Genomic DNA, 25,956 nt, shown 5'->3' with positions numbered 1-25,956 from the left:
TTTTTTTTTTTTTTTTTTTTTTTTTAAGAAGCGTTACTATCGGAACCCTTATGTACATCCTCCTCCTCGTCGTCAGCCTTGTATCGTTTCGCCGGTGACACCTCTCCACTCGGCCGCCTCCGCCTTGCGCTTGAGGGCTCGGCCACCGAATTCAACTTCTCCAAGATGATGTTAAGCGCCTTCCTCGCTTCCAGCTCCCGCTTGCTGCTACCCTTGCTCGGCCGATAAAACTCTCTCACGACTCGTGTAATGGTATGATAGCACTCGTAGAGGAGCATGCGAGTCTTCGCGTTCTTCTCATCTTGGATGGCCTCGGAGTGGTCTGGCTCGTCCTCCAATGCGCTCTTGAACCCTTTCCAGAAACTTTCGGATGGGTCCTTGTGAAAGGCCTTGGCCAGCAAAGGATCCCCGAAGACGCAATTACTCCAGTCCCGGAATCCGGTAACAAGGATGTCTTCGCCGTCATCACCGAAAGAGATGACAGGAGTTTTCGCGCGTAATTTCCGTACCTCTTCGCCCTTGTCCTCCTCGTCTTCCTTCTCCCCCTTTATTACCTTGTCCTCCTCGTTGTTCTTCTTCTCAATTCCTTTTATCTGTTCGCCTCTCTGTTCCTCTCCATTCGATTCCTCCGGGCTCTCCTTGCTTTTGGCCCTGGTGGATTTGGGTCTCCGTATGACCAAAGTACTCTCGTCATCAGCCGCACCGACCACAACTAAAGCCGGTATCGTGATAGCCTCAAGCAGGTGTTCCAACTTCCAGAATTGTTGTCTTATCGTAGAATAAGGGAGAGTGATATGCATATCCTCGCCATCCCTCAGGACACCTTCCAGGAGACTTGCAAACGCAGTAACCCAAGTACTCGACCCCCTAGCCTCGCATATCTTCCCATTTCCAATTCTCTTATCTGGTGTTTGCATTCTCCCTAGCACCCCCAGGGCAGGCCCGAACCTCCCAGAGGTGGACCGGATCTTAGACAGTCGCCGGAGGAGGTGACCGCGTTGGAAGTCGACGGATTTCCGCTCTGTTGGAGTAAGGGGTGGTCTTAGGGCAGCTATGTGAGATCCGGAGGTAGGCTTCACGACGTTGAATTCGGGTTCTGATAACGTGTATGCTGGGGAGTGGGCAAGCAAGACCGGTATGGGTGTGTGTGTGGTGGAGGTTAAAGACTGGACAAAGTCTAGATCCTGGCCTCCGGTTGTGCCACTCTGCGTCGCCTGGGTTAACGGCTTTGCTTTTACAGGCACCGTCTCACCCTTGTCCTCCTCCTCACCCTCGCTCTCTCCGTCCACTGCTTTCTCTACTGCCTCTTTCACGTCAACGCCGGGCCGTACCGTCGTCATCGATGAACCGAGGTTGGCGATCCAAGCAAGAACCGCAGCCTCGGAACTTATAGAACCCCGTTCAGAACGCAAAAGCCTGGCCATCGGAGGAGGAGGCAAGCTTAAGATGAGAGTAGATCCATCGGACAGTGTGGCCTCATATCGCCTCTGGGTGCCCGGTGACAGGATGGGACGAATTCTTTCCACGGTTGCAGCGGAGGGAACAGCGCTGGCTATCATAGTAGTTACGGACATGCTTCTGTCATCAGCAGGAAGGCACATTCTCGAAAGGACTGCCGGCGAACTGGGGAAGGTAATTCGATGTGTTGACTTGTGGTTGGTCGGATGTCGTAAAGTGCAAAGGCAGCACTGACAGTTTGGGATGAGCGAAGAGATGCCGCGAATCTAGGAGGGAGCCGCCTTTGAAGCTGCGCGAGGGCGAAGGCGCAGTGTTGTCGGTGGCTCAGTGAAAGGGTAATGGATTTCTCAATTGAAAGGGTGAGGAGATCGGCATTGGTGTATAGGGTTTGATATGGGAATAGAAGAATAGAAGTCTATGTTTAATAAACAAACAATTTTGGGTTATGTACGTGAAAAGGATCAGAGATGAGTAGACTCTGGTGATAAACAGACAGTTGGCCCCAAGACAGGTCACCTTTCGTTAAGAGGGAATCAAGCTGCGAACGGCGCGTGTTGGACGAAAGCGCTGTAAGTCCGGGATCGATACTGAAGGAATGAGGCCTAAACACAATGCTGAAACTTGTCAGCCTCTAAGGGCAGATCTGCCCAAGGAGTCGGCCGTCTTTGCGGGAGAGGGCGCGTGGTGATGACGGTGGAGGTTCGCATGGACTCGAGAATAGGTGAGAAGGATGAGAAGGATGAAGACGACACAGAGCAGACTGCTCCTGGGTTTGGGATGGTGATAAATTTTGATTTAGATATAATTCAGAAAGCCCTCTCTTCATGGAACCGTGCTAAAAGGTTCGAGTTGTCCAAGGCGGGCCAGAAGTGTAATCAAATCAAATCTTTGTCCGGATATGAAGAGCCACATGCCGCTAGGCGCATGGCATTATGCAGGAAGAGATGCAAGGATGGACCTCGAGGGCAGGAAGAAACAAACGGTGAACTATATTGGGAAGTTTAGGCTCGCATCGCCGTTCAAGTGGGTAGGAACTTTGCAAGATAAGCCAGCCGGGGACCGATGGTAAGGAAACTCTGGTAATCCCAACCGCCTGCCGAGGTGAGCAATTCCTCGAGACAGCAGCGGTGACGGCAAAAGTTCCTGTCAAACCAAACGGCGTGGGGTCGTTGTATCGGCCAAGCGTGACACACATTATCGGTTAGGGATGGGACTGTCGCTTAATTCATGCCTTGGTCGAGGTATCGTAGGTAAGAAGCTGTTCGGAACGGACCAGACAGCAGGTCTAAGAGGTTGAAAAGCGAGACTGGCGGAACTAGAGGACTTGGTTTGTGCTGAAAGACCACTCTTTTAGGTGGCAGGATGAAGCATTGAAGTATTGGCAGTTTGGGGGCGGAAACATATGAGGTAGGGTATTGGTTGATTTGGGAAAACGGGAGCGAATTGAGCAAAGAGCCTCGAGGGAACAAGCGACGAGTGTGTTATTGCTAGGGTAGCGCCTCGCCAAAGTGCCGAGATCAAATGGCATGGCAAGACTTGGCTCAAGGGCAGCATGGACAGAGTCAAGTACCTCCGTACCAGGCATACTCTACTACCACGGAGGATGAGGCATCAATTGATCATTGATGGATGAGCTTAAGAGCACACTACTATAGTACTATAGTACCTCAGTACACCACGTGTAGTGTAATGAAGCATTGATCAAAAAGTAGTCGGGCAACGAGTTTGTATCCACCAAGATGGAGAGGCTCTCTCTTTCTCTCTTAGTGCACGAATAGTGTCCTTGCGCGAAGGACACTACATGAGACCAGACCAGACCAGCCCAAGTCCAGGGGCAGATGAAGGCCTCGGATGTACACGCAACCAATTACCCGCAACAGATTACTTTCAAAGACTCTGAGAGACTTAACAGGGTTTATCGTACGAAGAAATGGGCTGGATTAAGTGCGGAAGAAGACTCAAGGCCACCTTTGTAGCTAAAGCCGATATAGAAGGATACGAAAGTCGATGTAGCCCAGTGCCGTGTGTCCATTATACTGGGGAGACATGGGGTTCGTGTACGAGAAGGAGTGAGAAGTCGATGAGGTTCAATGTTGATTCTCAAGATCGGGGTTGAGCGGAATGGTGGGGTGGGTGGAACCAAGCAAAATGTTTCCGCCTGCCAAGGAGATAGGAGATGGGTTGCTTAATTGTGAACATTGAACATGCTTCGGCAAGGATTCCGTGGGAGCTTCCAATCCCTTTCTGGACGATCACACCTTCGAACAAAGTACGGAGTAGTGTACAAGGGGTCTGTACATCGTACGGAGTACCCAAGCTGCACCGAGGTGAAGATAGTTCGCCCTAGAGGCTGTTGCCATACGAAGGAATAATACTTCGTAATCTAACGAATTCGGAAAGGGCAGAGATGAGAACGAGAGACCTGGCTCGGCGAACCTGCCAGTAAGAGTAGCAGGGTGCGGAACAATGTCCAAGAACTTCGGACGAAGTAAACTAATCTATTAATTAATGTCTTTTCCAAGGTGAGCGGAGAACAGGTGCAAGCCGAAAGTGCGGAAGTAGTACTTCGTAGTCTGAGCAAGATTGATGGATTGTACCATGTTACGTGTCGTGGAATTAGACCTTCTCACGTTGCGAGAAGGATGGAATATTCCGCGACTGCGTTCCAAGGACGGGATTCAGCCGCAGTCCTAAGGTGCTGAGGTACTGAGGTACCACTGTACCTGGTCCCATCGTTCCGAGACCGCCTCCCTGAAAAATGCTCAGTCCCACTATGACCATTTCGTACCTGCCATTGCAGTACTTCGTGGTTGCCTCTACTATGTACAGCACGAGTACGAAGTACTTCGGAAAGTCAGCAGTCTTGGTTGAGGGCGAGAATGAAGGGTCAATATTGAGTCTACCGAGTATCAAGGAACCAGACGATATCCAAGTTCGATCAGCTCGATGCATCTGCTTGACCTGGATGCTCAGAGCTTGATCGCGCCAACATAATAATTGGATGGATGCAGATGCTAATATACCCAAATAAGCGAAACACCTTGTCCCTGATTGGGCAGCCCCAAGCGAGTGGTCGAGGATCAATGTGGATTGTGGAGGATGTGCACGCCCCGGGCCAAGTCTGAATTGGGGCAGTCTGTCTTGGTGCTTTGTCCAAAGTCCAAGAGACGAACGAGTGGATGAGGTACTTTGGTACTTGGAGTACAAGCTCATTCCGTCCTTAGCTCTCTCGACTTCATGCCAATTCTCACCAACCTCAACCCGAACGTTCAATTTCAATAATAATCTCACACTGGAATCGGAATCGGAATCAACCCTCCCCTCCTTGTATCAATTCATGGCAGGAGGAGTAGTGCCACGACAAGGACGTGCATCACTGGATGCATCCACAGTTCTCGGGCCGAGAGACTAAACTACAACCACCCGGCACCTACCTGCGCAGTCACATCCATCGATACAACGCCGTTTAAACAGACAAAATCATGGATTTCCAATAAAAAAACCAGCGGCCAAAAAGCAGGTGATCCATTTTGAACGTGCGGCTTCCGAGAACCGCATCTCGGCGTCCACTCCGGAGCAGGGCTTTTTGTCAAGCGCACTCTCGTCGACATCATGCGTCTAAGGCTCATCATCCCGGTCACTTGCCGGGATCGGATGAGAAAATGGTTGAGGAATATTATAGCCAGGCTCTCTTCCGCCGGCTTCTGCTATGACACTGACGACGACTCTGGTCGGAGATTGATGCCTCTGCTGCAGCACGATCCGGCTCTCTGCAATATACAGCTCCTCGTCATCTGTATGGTCTAGCTTACAGTTTACACTAACCGTCAGATCTGCCTCTATCGCCCAACTTTGCTCCTTTACTCGATCGCGCATCAGCTGAAGGAACCAATGAATCCAATAATTTCACCTCTTGCCTTACGATCTCGTCAAATTTATCGCAATAGGGCTTAGCGCCTGCCCCAGAGAATGAGAAGAAGAGCTGGCGGATGCTGACCCTGAGAGCCCCCTTCGGGAACAATTGAAACACTAGCACTTACGTATGGACGGTCCGTTGATTAAAGTTGCTGGGCAGAACAGTGCATTGCGATGCTTTAATTCAAACACCCAGCCAACGAAGTACTTACCCCACAAATCCTAGATCCTGAGTACACTGACAAGAGGCCTCGATATCGGCCACGTCTGCGTCCTGGGTTTACAAGTATATCCTTCGGCCACTCGCACGAACACCTTCGTCGACGGCTAGCTCCACACCCAGCGACGCATTACAACACCGACATGTGCAAGTGTGGTATCATTGCCTTAATTCCGCGAGCCATCTTGCCCACCGCGTTTCGATTATTCCCGCCTTACTTTCGTAGTGGAGACATTCCGGTTTCGTGATCACCATTGCAAGGTGCAAGAACTTGGACCTGCTGCATCTGGTCAAGATGATTTCTCACGGCTCTGCCTCATCATCCTGGGCGAGATTTAGCGACATCCTTCGTGTCCGCTCGCCAATCATCCCGCAGTTTCCACCTCCGTCTGCGCTGCAGCCGGGGGAGCGGCAGCATCAGACTTAGTCTCTGGCCTCTCACTTTTCTTCGCCAAAGCTTGCTTGTATATCTCGTTGACGTTGTACTTTTTCAAAGCATCCCACCTCGGGCCATCTACCACCGACATGCCGCAAAGGTTCTACGCTTGAGTTAGACGTCCGCGAGAGCTTCAAAACAAAGATCGCCTGCATTGGAAGGTGTTCAGGTACTAACCTTGTAGATGTCAATCAAGATGACCTTGTCAGGGGTCGTAAGGTTGACTTTATGCTTTGGTCCAACCAACGCGGCCACCCGGTTAATGACCTCGTCCCTCTTCAAAGAACTAGCTCGAATGTTGGGCCGAATCGCATACTGTCACGGTCCAAATGAGTCAGTCTCTCGTAATCGTCAATTTAAACATGTTCTTCGCAAAGATAATCCCTACCGAGTGTGCCGCTCCATCCGCCTCCTCCTCCGCCTCTGTGGTCGGCTCAGACGCATTCTCAGGGTTGAGAGCAAACGTGGACTTCAGGACTTCTCTCGCCACCTTTTCGATTCCAGAATCCAGGGACTTCCCGATCAGGACCACAGGTGTAAGCCGATTGATGTGCCGGAGTTTCCTCTCCGTCATATCGGTGCACTTTTCCGCGTCGTCGCAGATCCTGTTCACAAATTCGACCGGTTCCACAGGACTCCTCGTCTTCATGAAGAAGACGCACTCGATGCCCGACCGCACGGGGATAAACGTGTAGTCCGCTTTGGACGTTTTGTCTTTCTTCATGCGTTTAATCTCATCCTCGATGCTAGAGGCAATGTCTTTGTCATCCTGAGCATCTAACGCCTCGTTTTCTTCCAGTTTGGATGGTGCCTTGATGTCGTACAGAGTCTCTCCCAGCTGCCGTATGCCGTCAGCAAAGCAATACGATGATACTGAAGGAGAAGCATTGAGCCCCGTTGAGAGCGGACCCGAGAGTTCCCAATTGAAGAGAATCCTCTCACATTCCTCCACTGAAACGTACCTCGTCACATAATAAGATCATCTCAGAAATCGCCTTCTTCTCAAGGCCTCGCTGGCACGTCACCCAGATGCCGGCGTCACCGCTTTCAACGGAACCACCCATATCCATTCGTTGGGAGATCATTTTCCGTTGGTGAGGCGTCTGCCACTTGCCATCATTGCCTCTCTAAGCTCATTTCTTGGTTAGCCTGTGAATCCCAGCTTACACTACGTGTGATATGCTAGGCGCAATGGAGTGAACAAGTATTGTGGTTGTTGTAAAATGAAGTACAAGCCTTACCTTGCTCTTCTTCGTCTGGCCCTGGGGCCCGCTACCAGGCGGTTGTTTCCTCTTGTTCTCGCTCATTTTTTTCCTTGACAACAAGCCGATGATTGAAGCTTGAAGTACGAAGTATTTGAGCAACAAATCATGTTTTGTCGATTGGAAGCTTCCCAGTGGTTTATTGTCACCATCACGTGATAGCACTTCCCTTTCTCCCAACATCAGAACTCCACGACATGAATGCGAATTAACATTACTTTTACATCCTAACGTGAAACATACGGATTGGTAACAATCTTGAGAATCAATTCTGGCGGCCTTTGCTGACTCGCTCCCATTTCACCCGTAAGGAGGCCTTCTCCCTTAGTCCCTCTCACTATTGACCTTAGCACTGGCCTCCGCTGTCTTGACCAGAACTGTCGGGGCATCTTCCTTGGGCATGTAAAGTTCGACGAACTGCAGCTTCCTAGCCGCGTTGAACTCATCTTCCTTGAAGAGTTTCTCCAGTTCAGACCTAGTCTTGATCTGAATCTTGCGAGTCGTCTTGTCTGTTCCTCCGAAAACTGTTACCAGCTCCTTGAATTGCCACCCAGCAATGTCATTATAAGCGGCATCCATGCCGTGGATGAAGCGCTCAATGGTGAAACCTTCATTACAAATGACGAATCTGCCGAAGAGATTAGCAACTTGGTAAATGTCCTCGACATTCTTTTGTGGTTCAACTCACATGATGGGGTTCAACTTGTGCCTGATCATAGTGCTGAGCTCCTGGGCTGTGAGCTGGAAAGAGCCATCTCCGACAAACAATATCGTCCTCCTGTCGTCCCTGGCATCCTGTGCGGCCAGTGCGGCTCCCTGGCAGGCTCCAACTGACCATCCGATACTGCCCCATAGGATTTGATTCAGGGCCGTGACGCCGGCCGGGAACTTTGTACTCAAGATTCCGAAATTTGCCGTGCCCGTCTCGGTTACGACAATGTCACGCTCCTTCAAGAACTCGCTAACCTTGGGCCACAGCCAATCGTGCGTGATGGCCTGTGACTGTTTGGGATGCGCGATGGTGCCATTTCTGCTAGAAAGCGGCGTGATCGTCACCCTGGAGACGTCTACTTTATCGATCAACGTTTTCAGGACTCCACTCATTCGGACGCCAGGGTACTCGGCGTAGCGGACTACACAATATGTACTATGCAAATTGATGGTCTTGAGTTGCGAGGTACGATAAGAGAAGCCGGCCGTGTTGAAGTCGCTCTATAGGAGATGTCCGGTGTTAGCGATTAAACCGCTTGATGTCAAGTTGGAAGGGAGATGAGTGCCTTCGTGCGGCCTTCGACACGTCCGAGGCTACTGATTCTGGGAGAACGTAGGTGTTCTTACCTTGAGGGAGCCGACAAACAAAATCAGGTCCGAGGACTCCACCCGCTGTCTGACCTCCTCCTGTGAGCCAGACCCAGCGTAAATGCCGCCATAGAGGGGGTCAGTTTCATCCAGAGCTCCTTTACCCATTGGCGTCGCGAAGTAAGGAAGGTGTGTCTTCTCAACGAGCTTCTTGACTAAGGGAACTACCCTATGGCGAATCGAGCAGGCATCTACCAGGATGATGGGGTTCTTTGCGTTGTACAAAGTCCTCAAAATCACATCGACGACATAGCTTTCCCTCACTGGGTCGTTCTTTGGTTCGGTGAGGTCGATTGGGGTTTTGAGCCTCGCCCCTTCCACCTTCTCCTCGACCATATCCGTGGGGAGAGTGATGTAAACGGGCCGACTTTGGATCCAACATTCGCGCAGAGTATAGTCGATCTGAGTCGCAATATCTACGGGATTGTTGAGCTGTGCCACTGCGCAGGAAATCTCCTTGTTCATGGTGGTAAAGACTCTGAAGTCGCCATTGCCGAGAGTGTGGTGCAGCAACATGCCGTTCTTTTGCGACCGAGTCGTGGGGCAACCGACAATGTGAACGACGGGAATCTGTTCCGAGAAAGCTCCAGCGACGCCGTTTATGGCAGAGAGCTCACCGACTCCGAAAGTGGTGACGAGGGCGGCAATACCCTTGACTCGGGCGTAACCGTCGGCAGCATAGGCTGGTGCAGTTATTAGCAAGCGATCCTTGCCACCTTTTCTTTGCGCGTAAAATCACGAGAGTCACTTGCCAGCATTCAATTCGTTTGTGCTTCCGACCCAATTGAGGCCATTCTTGGGAATATAGTCGAGAGCAACGAGGTTGTAGTCGCCGGGAACGCCGTGAACCGAGCGGACTCCCATCTGGTGGAGACGCCGGAACAGGTATTCGGCGACCTTCACCGGTTCTTTCAGGGCGTTGGTTCGGATATCAGCCATTTTGTTCTATAGCACAATGATTCAATGGATTACTTGACGGAGGGACCAGGATTGGGAGGGTTTTGGAGTAAGTTGGCTCCGTGTGTAGGTGAAAGGCGACAAGGGTGTCCAGATCTGCGATATGATATATATCGCACAGAGCTGCAGTCTCCAATTTACTCCGTGCTTAATACGAGCTCGAGCTTCCATTTGAAATACGATTGCATTGTGCATTATCAGGTAATGGCTTTGTTATCAGCCAGGTCCACCATGACATCAGATACACCATTTGCTGCATCATATCATGATTACGCAGTTCCAAGTTTGTACCTGGAAGCACGGCAGGCGGGGGCCGAGATCCAATGTTACACCTTCAAAAAAGGAAAGGAGGGAAAAGAAGCTAAAAAAAGGAGAACCTGCGAAGCATGTGAAATGTCAGATTCGAAAAGAGCATGCAGCATGCCCGTCTGAGAGATAGTCGAGGTAAGAGCTAAGGCGCAGGAGCGGAGTAAAATTGACTTTAAGGGCTTGTTGATGGATGTCTTGCGCTATCTATTGTTCTATTTGGGAGTATATGCGAGTGTTATACAGATTTCGAGAGGAGATCAGATCATTAGTGTACATTTGATATCATACAAACCGAGGGCCACGCTCATTTTTGCGTAAAAATCCGGAACTGCGTTTAGTTTGACCTCCGGGCTACGGCGTTATTCCAGAACCTTCCCGTCGGTATAGGGGAGGGAGCTCTCCACAACTCCGCGCTCAATCGCAATGGCCATCCTTCCAGCCCGTCCGCCACCTTTGCTCCCAAAGTGAGCAGTCGAACACGGGCTTCCCCAATTTCTTGTTCACGTCGTTGTGCGCGTCGCAGAGCCAAAGGCCAAATTCGGAACGACTCCCGACTTGCGGCCTCGTCCTCGCTATGTAGGTCTGGAAGTCTTCGGCGCACGTCCAGCAGGGATAGAGCTTCGCGAACAGATGCACGAATCCGAGAAGGTCGGATTGCTGGGATGTGGACGGAGTTTCTGGGTAGGCCGCTGCGATAGAATGGAGGACAGTCCAGGAGCTGCGGCCGAGGGTTTCGACGTCGGGCGGGCAATCAGAAGGAGGGGTGAGTTGCTTCTTGGACTTTAGAGACGCGTTTGTTTGGGCGGCCCAGGAGGCAAAGGAAGTGCACGACCGACAACTGTATGCAAGAACTCTGTTAGTCTAACTGTGTGTTGTGAAAAGAGTCTCGGTAAGACGATTTCGAGATAAAGTTAGGAGGCGCGAATGCAAGTTTGAGGGAACGTACGGTTTTCCATCCTTTCCAAGTACAACGCCCTTCGGGAACTTCTTTGCGGGCTGAGTTGAGTCAACACTACCAGGCTGCTCCGTCGAAGCCGGTGCTGGATTGTTCTGGTTGGAGTCCCTTGTATCGTCGGCCATGATGTGTCTTTCCAAACTCCTGATCTCGCAGGCGCGTTGAAGGTTGGGTGAAAGAGCGAGAGCCAACGTGCTGATCTTGCTATCAATTGTTTGGCGCAAACATGGACTCCAAATTGTCTGGGAATACCCTCTTGGCTCTCAAGTGCTAGCAATTAGAAGTCGAGGGGCAATTTGTCAGCGAAGCGCAATTCAATTGCTCTGGAAGTCGGAAGTTTTCGACTGGAACGGTGATCCAAGCTTCACCTCTTATCTCCTATCTTATCGTGATAACGCCAAAGGAATGACCACCCCACCTTGCCTGGCTGCTATTAGGGCGGGGTCACGGCTTTCGTTCCTAGCTTTTTAAGACGTGCAGTCGCTCATGGCGTAGTTGGGAAAGTAATCAGTACCACGCCACTGGAGAGAAACGTGCTTCGCCAATTGCCCCGACGCAACCGGGTTAGAAACCGCCACTCGACAATGTCTTCGAATCCGGTGGGAAGCGGTGGGCTGGACGTGCCCATTCTATTCTTGAAAACAAAGTCATCTCCCAGCGACGCTTACGAGGACTTATTCAACCGGCAGCCTCTCGGCCAATGCCATTTTGAGCCCCGGTTTGTGCCAGTCCTGAGGCACAGCTTCAAGGAAGATGGCATGTCCGAAGTCAATTCCGTTTTGCAAAATAGACAGATAAACGAGACGACCGAAGCGACGTATGGGGGAATGATCTTCACCTCGCAGCGGTCCGTTGAGGCATTCACCAAGCTCGTCGAGGGAGGCAAAGGTTGTTATTCTTTTTTCGTTCCAAACCCGTTGTCTTTCGCCCAGAGGGCAATCATATCTGGACTGACACATTACCTCCAGGCGATCCAAAATGGCCACACCTGCAAAACGTGCCAATTTACAGTGTCGGGCCGGCAACATCCAGAGCACTCAGGGCGATATCTCAGGAACCCCCATTGCAAGTATTTGGGGAGCATTCGGGAAACGGAGAAGTGCTGTCCCAGTTCATGCTAGAACACTACCGGAATTGGTATAAGGACCGGCCGACACTTCCTCCAATGCTATTCCTGGTCGGGGAGCAAAGACGGGATGTGATACCTAAGAGACTTATGGACCAGAATCTTCCCGACGACAGAAGGATAGCGGTCAAGGAGGTGGAAATGTACGAAACGAGGGAAATGGAAACATTCACAGACGACCTTAGAGAGGTACTACATGAAATAAACTCGAGATCTACGGTATGGCTGGTAGTATTTTCGCCAGCCGGATGCGAATCAATGCTCAAGGCTATTGGATTCTTAGACGCGGACGGGAATGTACGACCAGACAACAAGCAGGCAGAACACATCTTGGTGGCCACGATTGGGCCGACCACAAGAGACTGCTTGAAGGGCTTCGGCTTCGCCCCTCATGTGTGTGCTGAGCAGCCAAGCCCAGATGGTGTTCTGCAAGCCATTGCCCAATACTATGACCGGAAATAGAAACAATATTTTGAGCCAGTTGTGTCCATCCCACCAACGTCAGTCGCAGGCCCGTGCAGGCCGCCAGTTCAAAGTCACGCCAAGGCGTTTCTGATTTTCGGCGTCAGGTGAGATCCGTGACTAATGAAAGTGAGAGAGAGTGCATTGTGTGTGCGGAGGGGCAATGTGGTGTGTGGTTTGTGGTGTGGTCTAATCCCGAAGTGCCCGGTCGGCGTTTCTCCGAATTGCGATGGGTGGTTGAGGCGTTGCCAATCGGTTCGCGCAGGGTTAAAACGGTCTTGGCCAATGGTAAAGAATAGATCGTATCATGCCTCTCGAGTGTATGGATTTTTCGAGAATGTGTGTCAGACGGCATGAGCCCCAATACACAATTGTACTCGTTGTAGGATTAGTTAATGTACGTGTGCGTGCTTCGTATGTCGTGTCGTGTCTGAGTTTCGAGTGTCCTCGACTCCTCACCCCAGACACTAAGACGTCAACTTGCTTCCCCTCCCCCACACCGAAAGATACTTCGTAGTTTAAGGATGCCTGAGCGAGCGGCGACGAGAGGCCCGGCCCTTCGTGGTCGAATCCTTGGAGCAGGTTTTAACTCCAATAGTATTGATGAGATTGGTGGCATTACCTCACCCCGAATGAATGCCTTATTACGCTTCAGTCCTCCTTCAATCCGTTGGAGTCAGTTTGAATTTATGGTCTAAACAACACACCAATGTCTACTTCGTAAAGACCCCCTCGCTGTCCAACCGTCGACCTTGGAATACGTCGACTTGGAAAAGGGCAAAGCCTGGCCTTCTTTCCTAGAATTCCTTGTCATGATCAACGCTCCTGCCCTCTGCTCACCTCACAAATGTATTGATTGTCATTGCATCAATCAATTTTCAAACTAATAGTATGACCAACCATTGACCAAAGACTTCATATCCTGACACTGTTTGCCCACCAGAACCTTGCCTTGACACCCAACTCTGCCTTCCTACACCACCTTTTAGTTCCATCACCAGATATTCTTCTCTTGAATCAATAGCCTCTCCAGTCATACCAACCAATTTACTCGAATTTCATTGCAATCCATAGTCATCACAAGACTCGACTCTTCTCGATTGCTTTGTACAATAAAACACGTCGTGCTCCGCCCTAATTAAAGAAGAGCTTTTTGACCCACACTACGTCACGTCACATCGCCCTATCGAACCCCAGCTCTCAAGCTAGATCCGCTTCCTTAACAACACCCCCACTCTTGTCTAAATCCCACGAACCCGACGAAACAATGCCCGAAGAAACTGGCCCTCCTCAGTCTCCCCAGAACGGCAAGGTTGACGGCAGCCCGACCTCTCCGCAGAGCGACAAGTTCGAAGAGTGCCCAGCCTCTCCCCGACTCCCCCACCGTGCGTCCCTGTCCTCCTCCCTCTCCAACATGTGGTCGGGACTCGTGCGATCCTTCTCCTCCGCCGACGGCAGGACGTTGCCCTCCCAGTCGTCCGGATCCCTGGCCGCCCATACGTCGGCGGATTCGTCGTCCTCCTCGTATGAGCTGCCGCCGCTGGAGCCCGTGAGGTTGGAGGGGTATACGTGGGCGTCGAAGCCGGGATTGAGACTGATGAGGAGCGATCTTGCCGAGGAGATTAGGCTGCTGATTCCGGAGCGATTGAAGCTAGCGGATGAGTGGCAGCTGATCTACAGCTTAGTGCAGGATGGTGCGAGCTTGGGGACGTTGTACACTCGTGCGAAGAAGTTCAAGGGGCAGAGGGTTGGATTCGTGCTCGTCCTTCGGGACACTCTTGGAGGGGTAAGTAAAACCTTCGTCGATGCCAGGGTTCACTTGGCACACCAGAAACGAAGAAGATCTCATAACAAGGGAACTGACGTCTTTTGATTACTCTTCCTCGTAGACCTTTGGCGCCTATCTCTCGGAATATCCGCACCCAGCGCCCACCTACTTCGGAAACGGCGAATGCTTCCTCTGGAAATCCACCCTCATAAAGGATCCACTCCCCGACTCCTCTGCAGGCCCGACGCCTTCCACAGATGGAGAGAGCACAACCTCTCCATCCGAAACACCTTCCAACACCGCACAAGATCTATCCTCTTCCGGTGCTAACGGCACCGCCAATGGCCCCTCTGCTAGTCCCCCAGATGCGCCCCCAACCCCGACAACCCATATACGCTTCAACGCGTTTCCGTACACTGGCCTCAACGATTTCTTCATGAATTGCGAAGCGAGCTTCTTCTCCATCGGCGCCGGCTATGGCCATTACGGCCTCTGGGTCGACAGCAGCATCGAACACGGGCATACCGCCAAATGCGAGACGTTTGGAAACGAGCCCCTGAGCCTACAAGGCGAGAAATTCTACATCATCAACGCGGAATTGTGGGCTATTGGAGGATGATGGCCCAGAAGTTGCTTCGTCGTAGACGGAGCTGTCTTTATCCTCGGAGCTGAGGCCGCGTGTCTAGCCCATCATCATTGGCTACGGAGCCCCTAAAGCGATCTCCTCTTCATCTCTTTTGCCCCTTTCATTCCCCCCTTCCTCATTTCCTTGTTTCTTTTTATTTATGGTTATTACGGCAGGCGTTCCCCATGGACGGCGTTTTGGAGTAGCGAATTTATTCATTGTTTGTCCCATGTCACCACATCATTACTGGAAGTATCTTTCGAGTACGGAATGAACCCAAGGCTCAACCCTAACGGCAAACGTTGAAGCTGAATTGCACTTCCTCGGAAGGTGGGAGACGCTGAGGGTCTAGTACGCCCTCTAGTGAGAATTCTAGTCCCTGATTGAATGAGGTGAACGGGCCGAGAAAAGGAAATGGGTGGGAAAAAAACTGAATGTCGATATGTCTAGCGATACCCTTAACTCATAATTTACTACGTTTGGCCTTTTGAAAAAGGAGAGTGAGTCTTCTCCGTTGAATCTAGCGATTAGTTGTAGTCGAGTTTAGTGGCACCAGTCACATCTATAATGCTTGTGTGTTTGTGTGTGAACATGTTTTCAATCTTTGACAAACGATGGCAGCCTCAAGCGGCGATATTAAACCCTTGAGACTTGATAACAACGTAGGGAATGGATACATGGAAACCCGCTTCGGCTTGTAAATGTCCCTAGATCCTGGGAAGACCGGCCTCCCTTTTCCCCAGGCTACACGGTCTCGACAAATGGGTATTTTTCTCATTCGAAAGCTTTCATCAAAGGCGAATATCAAACGCCAAAGAAGGCAGTGTAGAGCAGCATCTCGCGGGGCAAGGAAATAATAAACATAACGACAATTGGGAAAGGGAGGAAACGGTTAGTCTCAGGGCATGAGACAAAGTGAACAAGAATAGAAAGCAGATGCCACATATGAAGAAACGAAAACTGAAATCAGAGCCCATCTCTAGAAGAGCCTGACGAAACTGCCATTTTCAGCCGCCTGTTTTTCTGAAGAACAGGAAGAAAAAAATCACAAGGAAATAATAACAGGAAATCCATTCTCCTCCCGCTTGCTTCGCATATTCCTGCCAATTTTCCTTCAGAGGGCATGGTAATCTTTTCCCACACCCTCAACATCCTCGCCTCGTCTGTCTGGGCAACCGACCATTTCCATGATTAGCCTGGACTCGCTTCCTTCATCAGAGTGTGAGGAACGAAGTAGCCTCCAGGCGGCTGAAAAATAAAGAAAACGCCCGCGCGTGACAGTTGTGCCAGACAAATTCCATCAATCCTTGTCCATTACAGGGAAACAGAAACTCCTCGACTCCGCCAATGTGCTACGGCTCGCGACTTTTTACCTCATAATCTCTTGATAGATTAGCTGCTTGAGCTGCTCCTTACTTAGGGAATCCTTATGCTTGTCAAAGTCGAAGAATTCCTCTGGAATGGGGGGAGCGGTGGGCTCATCATCGGGGTCATGATAAGGCTCAAGGTAAGGATGCTTCAGGGCCTCCTCAACGGTGATGCGCTTGACGGGATTGAAGGCAAGAAGCTTCTCAAGGAGGTCTAGCGCAAGGTCGGAAGTCTTGGGGAAGAGGGTCCTGAAAGGGACCTTCTTCTTGAAGGGCAACGAGCGAATGTATTCCCGGGCACGTCGGGACTTGATGCCGTAGTAGTCCTCCATGGTGGGAGTACCCAGGACATCCAGGATGAGTGTGAGCTGGTGATGATCTAGCCAAAGCGGTCAGCGCTCGCCTTCAATATGCATCATTGTTGCGAGAAAGGGAGGGGCGTATACGTACAGTCCTTGCCGGGGAAAAGCGGCTTGCCACTAAGCATCTCCGCAAGAATACATCCAACGGACCAGACGTCGATAGCCTTGGTGTATTCCTTGAAGGTAAGCATGATCTCGGGGGCACGGTACCAGCGCGTGGCAACGTATTCGGTCATGAAGCCGGAGTTATCCTCTTGCGAGGCGGCGGATCGAGCGAGGCCGAAGTCGCACACTTTAAGATCGCAGTTGGCATTCAGAAGAAGGTTGGAAGGTTTCAAGTCACGGTGGAGGACGTTGGCCGAATGCATGGCCTTGAGAGCGCGGAGGGTTTGGTAGATGAAGTACTGGCAATGGTCGTCGGAGAGATCTTGGGTGCGGATGACTCGGTGCATGTCCGTTTCCATGAGTTCCTACAGAGGCAAGGCAGAGAGTACGGTTAGCGCAGGTCGATTGAAAGAGCTTCCCTCTGAAGCCTTGACCACTTTTTTGCTGGCGAAGCTTCCGAACCTCCAATCGGGGGATTGACTGAGGTGGAAGCGCGCGAAGAGTTGCTGCCAACCACGTGGGGGACCCATACCTGAATGAGGTACACCTCATTGAAGGACTCGTAGTTGCGGGGCTTCTGGATGTCGAGAATGGAGATGATGTTCTCATGGTTGAAATATCGCAGCAACTTCATCTCTCGGAGGGTTCTTAGACAGAACATCGAGTGGTCGAAAGGAGTGATCTTCTTGATGGCCACCTTCTGGCCAGATGGCTTGTGGATGGCCGAGCTTGGGGCATATTAGCAGCTGTTGCGCCAACGCTAGAGAATGTGCTGGGCCAGATAGGAACACCAGACGGCGCTGGAGCTGATAAGGAAGTATGTTACGAGATCTAGAGCTCAACTTACCAGACAACGCCGTATGCGCCTTCACCAACGACATCTTGGATATCGTACTGCTCGCTGACGTTGAACGAGATCTTTCGGGACCCCGCGGGGTTGGGTGCCTGAGAGCGCGACATGATTGGCGGTGGTCACTCGCAAAAAGCACCCTCTCGACAATACAAGCAGAAAGGTAAAATCGGAGGAGGTAAGGTTTTCGCGAGAGCCGACGAAGTGATCCTGGTCGTTCTTCAGTGAGCGGGTGGGCTGACCTATATGTTGGGCAGATGTGGGATCGACGGGGCGAGTTGAGGGGTGAAGGGAGAGAGGGGTCCTGGAATATCCCGCTTCAAGTTTCTTGCGCGCTCGCCAAAAGGTACGGGCACGTGGGGTAGAGGTGTTGGGAGCAAACTTGGAGGCAACAAAAAGAACAAAGACAAAAAGATGAAATGGAGAAGAAAACCAAGTTTGTTCTTCTCCTAGGGCTGCAGAAATACAGAACTTGGGAAAAAGACTGGACCTTCCGGAAATGTTGCAAGGGGCGCGGGAAGCGGATAAGAGAGAAGGTGGGGACAATGGGAAAGGTGGGAGGGGCCTTTGGGGAGTAGACTCAAACTGTAGAGGTGTATTGAAGAGTATTGAAGACAATACAATTGCAGGGAAAGGGCGAAACTTACGCGAGGGGGTCTCTGGTTTTCTTTTGAGGTGCTTCTGGCAAAAAGGATCGTTTCTAATGGAGGAAGGAAGGAAGAGGCAAAGACGCAAAGACACAAGGGTTGTTCGGGACCTCCTACTGGTAGCACAAGTGGATGTTGTTTGGTGAAGGATGAACCCAAGAGAAGAGACCCCGCTGAGGAAAGAGCAAGGAAGACGGGAAACCAATACCGAGCAAGAAACGGACAAACTTGGAATGGGGGACAACGGGATACACCAAATGGGAGAATGGGATACGTCAATCAATTAATACTGCACAGGTATAGCAGGACAGTTGCCAGGATGCCAGAATAACTGCTTGTACGGCCAACAGAGCAGATTGGACAGGCTACGTACCTTGGGAGATGATGTTTGAAGCCAACTCCGACTACGAAGTAGAGCATTCAGAGCAGACTACTTCGTACATCTCCTACTGTGACGGAAGGAGGGGCGTGCGTGTGGGTGGTTCCTGAGCCGCTCGGGCCTTTTTTGTTACGAACGAAGCGACTCCTGTTACCAGTCTCAAGTTCGTTCAGATGTATCACTAACCTGGGTCTTGGACGGACTGAGCGACTGATGGTGCGTTTCTTCAGAAATGTCCTTCTGACATGGCTAGTCTTGACAGCTCTGGGCCGGCTCCTTTTCGCGAGATCAATACTACCTCATATGAAGTACCTAGCTCGGCTAGTGAGCTTAGGTGTGTGTCCCAGGTGGATGGCACGTTCGAGATTCTATTCTTAGTGGCACCAAGGTGATCAGGATTTCGTCAGTTGCCTCGAGCAGTCCAGGTCTGGGCTTGCTTTGGACAGACTGATGGACTGGACTGGACAACAGGTCAAGAGTATAGCGTGGTAAACTATGTACGGGAGGGTGTCCTGGTGGCGGGGTAGGCTCAGAGCTGACGGGAGCTAGCTCTTCGTGCTCTCTCTTATTTGCACGTTGATGTTTGCCAAAAGCTTGAGGTCATTGATCTAATAGTTGTCTCCACACAGCCCACCCCAAACTACACAGCTCACCAAACCAGCGGCTACTTTGTATGTGTAGCTCTCGCTGGATCACGGATCGGATGAATCTGATAATTCGTCTACGGGAAGGCCAAAACGGGAGCTCCTGTCAGCTTGGGCACCGCCTTCGTTGAGTTGTGCCAAGAGTATCTCGAAGGAACTGGCCGTATTGGATTCCAAGGTACATTAACATTCTCGGAAACTCATTCGTGCTTCGGCAATGTGACTAGTACAACAGAGGAGTAGTGCACTTCGCACATCGACGTCGGCCTCCCTTAATATCCACATACACCGTCACCAGACACTTGTCGTGTTGCCCGGTGACGATGGAAAGAGACACGGACGACCAGTGGGTCAGGGGAGAGGGGACAGATGCAACATGACTCCTGTAAGACCTTCCAGAAGTCGATCAGAACCTAGGAGGCCGGAAAAGCCTGGAAGAGACGGATGGAGGTGGCTGAGCGGGAAAATCGAGGCTTCATGGGGGCTCCCTAGAACTCCGGGGGATGACCAGACTTCAGATGAGTTGCGGAACGTCCTCAATTGCCCTCTCGGCTGGCTTGTGTGCGTGTCTGATCTTCAAGATGAGGGGGAGTGGGGTACGAAGGGGACATTTGGAGGGGTCAAAGTATTTGGAAACGCTGATGACAGGGAAGCCTTGATCACTACACGACAGAGAAACAAATTGAACCCCTCTAGCATGATCCACCAGAGCCTGGCCTCCGTACGGAGCGCTAGAGATTAAAATTCATTGACTTCTTGAAGATAATCTGCTTCGTTTCTCTCTCATTTGTTGCCGAAACTGTCAACATTTCCCCCATTCGTTTTGCTGGGGTCCTTGTCGAAGAGATTCTCTTTTTCTTTTTCGATACAGAAATTATGGGAACCGAATACATGAATGTCACATCACGCTACTGACTTGAGAAGGAAAACTCAAGTGGCTTGAGGAGGAAAGCTCAATGCCTGCCTGGGCCAGGGATTGAGATGGTGTGAATCGGAGGGGCACGATGTGACTGTGACAGGTTGAAGCATCTCTATGTACCAATAAGATGCCCAGAACTCACTTTAAAATCGACCACATCCCTCCACAGCAGCTCAGAGTTGTGCGAGAAACTGCTGTTTAGTTGCGAGTACTGAGATTCTTGGAGAATGTAGAGTACTGAGGTACGAATGATTGATGCATCACGGAAAGATATTGGAACTTCGGTGATTGAAGTTTGTACATGTACAGAGGTACATATAGACTTGCTAGAAAAGAGCCTGTGAAATTGGTATCACACTGCAGGCACTCAGAAACCACCATGACAAGATGCATTTGTCGATAATTTGATATTGTGAAGTTACAATTGTCCGCCCATATCCTACCTCATTGTCAGCCCTCTCCCAACGACTTGACCCGAGAGGCCAGGCCACTTCCACCTCCACGTGCATTTTGCATCACGACCAGCATTGCAGTGTACCCACCTCACCGGAACTTTGGCTTCTCTCAAGCCAGTGAACGAAAACGAGTGGTGCTCGACAACAGGAGTTTATGCGACCCCATCCGAAAATATGCGGCCTCAATGTCCGTCACATCGAGCGGCTTCCGGCGAGTCCATCCGCCATCCCAACCTTACTCCTTCATTGGACGGTCGACGGACTGGAGCCTTGTCATGGTGGCCCAAAATTATTGCGGATGGCGGTTACAGGAGATAAAACAGGCGACGGGGCCAGTCTAAGCCTCAATCTCGAGGGGGGCCAATCCACATTTCGTCGCACCCACTCCAATCGTGAGATAAGATAAATCGCGACTGTGACAGGAAGCCTGGTGGTCAGCTTTGAAATCAGATGCAAGGAAAGAGACACCAAGACACCAACAGCAGTGTGTGTGCATCAACAGGTCAGGCTGTGTGCTCTGGAGGGCGCCTAATCCATCCTCTGATTGGCGCTGGAAGCGGCCTGCACGAAAACGGACAAACGTGCTTCACACCACATCGTCGGTTTAATACACCCGCCCCAAAAGGCCGATATGCACATGGGCATGATGGGCGCGTGTGTTTCACTCAAAATAGCTCCGTCGTTTCATCCGTCTGATTACCGGCCCGTGGGATCAAGAAAGTCTTGCCAGGGGGTGGGCTTGTCCAGGAAAGGATGGGAGACTTGCCAAACCTACCCCTGCTGTTCACTGTCTGTGCTTGATGTGAATCTCCAGAGTCTGAAGGATGCAGCTTGCTGTAAGAATACGTCGATAGTCCTTTGTGGAGCTGGTAGGTATGTAGTATTGCGACTGTCTCAAAATAATACGAAATTCTGCTAGCTCCTCAGGCATGGCAGCTCAGCTCCTTAAGGGGTCCAAGACCCTGTTTGGGGTTCAGTTGCCAACCCTGTTGATACTGATACCAATGCCTCCAGCCCCCCCTGGAAACTGGAGGCGGGCTTCCCGTGAGTGCCATTCCCTCGATCCATCTCGATATCGCTCGATTTACACATTCCGGAGAGGGGAGCCACAACGATTCCATTTTACTACCGAGGGCGAGGGAGATTTTATAAGATGATTCCGTCCCCGGCATTCAAACAGTCTAGGCGCGGACGGTCCCGTCTGAGAAAAGCAGTAAGAGTGAGTGGGCGAGCTTCTGCCAGCTGGTAAACCTAAAACACGACTTACTTTGTAGTGGTCCCCACACGACTCCGTCCTCTTCCCATCTCACCATTTTCTCGTATTGCCATCTACGGAGTAAGTCTCGTTTAGTTTTAACCTCGATGGGATGGACGGGGCGGTCTCTTCCTTTCTGTAAGACTCTCGTACGATTGAGGTTGTTTGCAACAACATGGCAATTCAAAATTTGAGACAAAACCAGTTGTGAAGTGCTTGCCAAATCTCTAAGATTCTAGCAAGGACCAGCATTGGGTCATTGATGTGAAAGGAAGCAGTGCTTGTACTCTATTCTTTGCCTGTAATGACATTGATCTGACAACCCCCAGATACCCTCACTTACTCCCCTCCCCCTTCACCATGCCGCCCCATGTTTATCCCCTACCTACTCCCCATAAAGGGTGGGATTCACACAGCCCTGTGTTCTCCATCGTCGTTTAGGGTCTCATTAAACTTGTCCTACTTTTTTTCTTCTTTTTCTTTCTTTTGCTAACTAAAAGATTCCATTCCATGCCGAGCTGGGCTAGCTAGTGTCGACCTGTACAAGGCATGCTTGAACTGGCTCTTACACCAAGCTCAAGAGGAGTGAGGTGTAGACAAGTGGGCTTGTGTGCGAAATCCCGGATTCAGATTGCTACTATATCTCCCCCGAATTTACTGAACAACCTAGATTTATCATCAGTCAGCAGGATGCAACAATTTACATTTGTCGTTGGACAGGGGGGTTCGTATTGGAGATGCATACCTTCTCTCTTAGAACACCGAGCCACTGAGCTGCACTCAATCCCTGATCCGCACGATCCTCAACCAGCAGGGTTTGCGCCCAAAGCTTCAGACTCGGCTCTCCATCCTCGCGGACAATGTATAGGTGCGGCACGATGATGCTTCCAACTCCCTTGGCCCGGTGATCTCGGCTCTTCTGGATCACGGCACGGACGCGTTCGTTGAAATCGTTTTCTAGCTCGGGAAGCGAACCCTTGCCTACGCGGAGCTGCGTCCTATCTTCCACGCCGAACACGTCGGCTAGGAGCTGGGGAACGGCGTCGCGTCCGACCCAGAGGAACTGCGTCTGGCCGTCGTCGATGAGGTACAATCCATACGAGACCAAGCGCTCCGAAGATAGGTTCAAGGGCGGCGGTAGCACGATTTGGCTCGTCTCCGGATCGGGCATGCCAGCATTGTCGGGCATGTCGTGGAGAGAGTAGAGGTGAGGGTAGATGTACTGTATCAACAGGGGAACCGGCAGCGTGGAGAGCAGGCATAGGGCGGCAGATCGGAGGTCAGAGGGGATCTGCGCCGATTTGCGCAAGCCAAGATTCTTCATCAATCCGAGGAAGAGCAGGGGAAGTCCACGAAGGTTCGCAGGGAACTGGAGGCCGCCGCCCATGCTGCCACCCGCAAGCTCCTTCCGGAAAGTTTGAAGAAGCTCAGTAATCTTGGATTGGAGTCCGTCCCTAGCGGAATCCAAGCCGCTGCTGAGGGCTCTCTCAACAGCCTTGTGGCTGAAGTACGTGGCGATCGCGCACTGATCCGCTGAGGCATACATGTCGCTAAGGTTCTGGGTCGTAGGCAGCGCGAGGGTTAGAACGCGAATGCGGCGCTCACCATTGCATGTAGTATGGAGGACGGCGGTTTGGAAACAGGCGACATTCTTAGTGACAGTTTCGTCAATGGCCACCTCGACGACGTAGCACTGGTCTCGGGGGAAAGCCGGGAAGGCGCACAAATCCGAGCTCCTGTTGAAGAAGTTGCCGTAGAACGTATTCATCCTAAGCCCGGTCGTAGCACGAACCCTCAGCACAGCCTCGAGACCGATCTCCGAGGATAGGTAGTCGCTAAACTCGCTGGCAAACTTGATAGCGTCCTCCGGGCGGCCGGCATTCCAGCCAGGGTAGAACCAAGTCTGACCTCCAGTGTACCTGGGCAAGTTGCTAAGAGAGGCAACATCTTGGTAATTGGACGAGAAGAGGAACATGTCAATCGAAACCTGGCTCTTGGAGCACTCTACGGCGAAACTCTTGTAGAAGCTGTTAGCCGACTGTAAGAGGCTTCCTTCCTTAGACGTTCCGAGTAGCTTCTTGTCCTCGCGCATGTCTAGCTTGCCGACGCCGAGGGTTGGTAGCGATGCGCTGAGGACCACGAGCTTTCCACCCATCGAGGAGATTAGCTTATGGCCGGCTCGGAGCGCCGATCCCATACACGACCCGTTGGCCTGGTTGTTTTGGAACATCTCGGGAAGCTTTGTCAGGAAGTTTTCGATACTTTGGCGGCTCTCGGTCAAAGGTACGAGCAGGTCATGAGGAACAGGCAGGAATGGTTCGTCGAGGTCGCTAACAACGAGCATGCTGGTCTCAGAGTTGCTGTCCTCGTCCTTGGGGACGGAGAAGTAATGGAGACTGGTATCAACGGCTATGAAGCCGAGTCTCGTACGTCGATCGGCGTTAGGTATCCGGTCCAGGCTATCAAGGATTGTGCGAGCGCAGGTGGCTAATAGACCCGAGGACACAGCTGCGTAGCTGACGTCGAACAAGAAGAGGTAAACGAGGGGCTGCGGCGGCCGAACCATGTACTCCTGGGGGGCGACGAATTCCACCACGGCGTGGTTGAGCTCGGGCCGTTCCCACCGATCTACACTCCGCTGAGACGCAGCATCCCAATCGAAGGCTTGGGGAACATCGTTGGTTAGGTTACACATATTGCACCTCCACCGGTGACCGTTATCCAAGAAAGTGACGTAGGGGTTGATATAGGATCGGCAGCGCCGACATCGAGAGATAACTTGGTCCTGCACAACCGGAATGGGGTCGTCGATATCGTGAAGGGCGCCATAGGGCTGGATGACGAGCGCGAAAGGGAGCTTTGACTTCTTAAGAAGGCTGTTGGTGGTCGGAATCGCGTTCAACGTCGAGCGAACATACTTGGGAGGGCAGTTGGCGGTAGGAGAGTTCGTGGCGCTGGTCTACAGAGTCATAGAAGCGTTAGGAAAAAAAAAGAACAGCAAGACAAGTAAACTAGCTACAAGGCAGCGCTGCGCTGAAGGCTTACGTTGGGTGGAAGAATGATCGGCGGAGGAGGGTATTCCAACTCGGCAGCATTGAAAGGCTGGCCTAGCAGATCGACTGGGTATAGCTGATTGAGAGTCAAGGCTTGTTGAGCTTGAGGCATATGTTGCTGAGCGCCGGGGCCCATATGCATCTGCGCCATTCCTGCCGTAATACCCCCTATCCCAGGAACACCGCCAGGGCTCGGGATAGGAGCGCCGGGGCCGGGATAGTACGGCTCCGGTGCCTGATAGCCACCGACTGGAGCACCAGGTTGCTGCGCACCGTAGGGCGCAGGATACCCTGCAGCAGCAGCTTGAGCATCTGGCTGAGGATACCCCCCGTAGCCAGGAGCTTGGGGTTGGGGAATTCCGTACTGAGCAGCAATGGGCGCAGGGCCCGCGCCGGCTGCTACGTTGGCACCAGTGCCGAAATCAAAGGCCTGGGCTGCATACCCTCTTTTCTTCTTCTTGTGGTCGCCTTCATGGTGATGTGCCGCATGGGGTGAAGATGGTTCTTGCGGCTGCTCAGGCTGACCACCATATTGTTGAGGGTACTGGCCGTAGCCATCGCCTGGTGGGGCCGACATATTGCCTTGTATCAAAGGGAGGAGAGCTGCTGCGGGAACGGGAACGGGAACGGAAACGGGGATTATCGAATTCGGATGAGCTGATCGATGAGGTGTTCAGAGCAGCAATGAGCCCGATTCTTGAACAGGAGGGTCGATGGATGATAAGGATGACGAAAATGGGGGGTGGATTTCGTGGAACGACGAGAGGAAGGACTGGCGATGGTTGACCGCCAAGTTTGTGATCCTCGTCTCTGAAAGGTTTTAAAGCTTTAGAGTCGCTTCCTTCCGAACAAGGTGTCCTCGACGACTCGAGGGCGGACCGAGGGCGTCGTGGGGGGTTGTGAGTCGACGGACTGATCGTGGTGTTCGGTAGTTCTCCAACTTGACAGGTGGTGTGAAGTTTAGCTTAAACCACTGCCTGGCTGGATGGCAGCGGGCTTGGGACGCTGAGGTGGGAGCCCCGCCGCCACTAAACAAGAAGCTGGCAGTTTTTTCGGGGCAAATTGTTG

General features: G+C 51.7%; 6 protein-coding genes and 1 pseudogene across 6 annotated transcripts; 1 reads left to right on the top strand and 6 right to left on the bottom strand.

Annotated features, from left to right (window-relative positions):
- Positions 1-23: 23 nt before the first annotated feature.
- On the bottom strand, positions 24-1,574 carry SAPIO_CDS4527 (annotated as a pseudogene; the record flags this gene model as incomplete).
- Positions 1,575-5,958: 4,384 nt separating this feature from the next.
- On the bottom strand, positions 5,959-7,336 carry SAPIO_CDS4526 (uncharacterized protein; the record flags this gene model as incomplete). The annotated part of the gene is made up of 5 exons (XM_016787053.1): positions 5,959-6,132; positions 6,207-6,344; positions 6,418-6,867; positions 6,992-7,156; positions 7,271-7,336. The coding sequence occupies 5 exons, from the start codon at positions 7,334-7,336 to the stop codon at positions 5,959-5,961; spliced, it is 993 nt and encodes a 330-aa protein (XP_016643398.1).
- A 279-nt stretch (positions 7,337-7,615) lies between these two features.
- On the bottom strand, positions 7,616-9,589 carry SAPIO_CDS4525 (Pyruvate decarboxylase; the record flags this gene model as incomplete). Its single annotated transcript, XM_016787052.1, has 4 exons — positions 7,616-7,919; positions 7,980-8,503; positions 8,630-9,358; positions 9,431-9,589. The coding sequence occupies 4 exons, from the start codon at positions 9,587-9,589 to the stop codon at positions 7,616-7,618; spliced, it is 1,716 nt and encodes a 571-aa protein (XP_016643397.1).
- Positions 9,590-10,330: 741 nt separating this feature from the next.
- Positions 10,331-10,996, bottom strand: SAPIO_CDS4524 (uncharacterized protein; the record flags this gene model as incomplete). Its single annotated transcript, XM_016787051.1, has 2 exons — positions 10,331-10,754; positions 10,863-10,996. The coding sequence occupies 2 exons, from the start codon at positions 10,994-10,996 to the stop codon at positions 10,331-10,333; spliced, it is 558 nt and encodes a 185-aa protein (XP_016643396.1).
- A 2,730-nt stretch (positions 10,997-13,726) lies between these two features.
- On the top strand, positions 13,727-14,846 carry SAPIO_CDS4523 (Oxidation resistance protein 1; the record flags this gene model as incomplete). The annotated part of the gene is made up of 2 exons (XM_016787050.1): positions 13,727-14,245; positions 14,349-14,846. 2 exons carry the CDS (start codon positions 13,727-13,729, stop codon positions 14,844-14,846), a joined length of 1,017 nt encoding a protein of 338 aa, XP_016643395.1.
- A 1,375-nt stretch (positions 14,847-16,221) lies between these two features.
- On the bottom strand, positions 16,222-17,646 carry SAPIO_CDS4522 (Mitogen-activated protein kinase; the record flags this gene model as incomplete). The annotated part of the gene is made up of 4 exons (XM_016787049.1): positions 16,222-16,598; positions 16,670-17,051; positions 17,219-17,414; positions 17,534-17,646. 4 exons carry the CDS (start codon positions 17,644-17,646, stop codon positions 16,222-16,224), a joined length of 1,068 nt encoding a protein of 355 aa, XP_016643394.1.
- A 4,843-nt stretch (positions 17,647-22,489) lies between these two features.
- Positions 22,490-25,465, bottom strand: SAPIO_CDS4521 (Protein transport protein SEC24; the record flags this gene model as incomplete). The annotated part of the gene is made up of 3 exons (XM_016787048.1): positions 22,490-22,501; positions 22,581-24,794; positions 24,881-25,465. The coding sequence occupies 3 exons, from the start codon at positions 25,463-25,465 to the stop codon at positions 22,490-22,492; spliced, it is 2,811 nt and encodes a 936-aa protein (XP_016643393.1).
- Positions 25,466-25,956: the final 491 nt, after the last annotated feature.

Source organism: Scedosporium apiospermum (assembly GCF_000732125.1).
Source record: "Scedosporium apiospermum strain IHEM 14462 chromosome Unknown SEQ_SAPIO_0092, whole genome shotgun sequence".
Lineage (NCBI taxonomy): Eukaryota > Fungi > Ascomycota > Sordariomycetes > Microascales > Microascaceae > Scedosporium > Scedosporium apiospermum.
The sequence above is the reverse complement of the archived record's forward strand: the minus strand, read 5'-3'. Positions and strand labels throughout refer to the sequence as shown.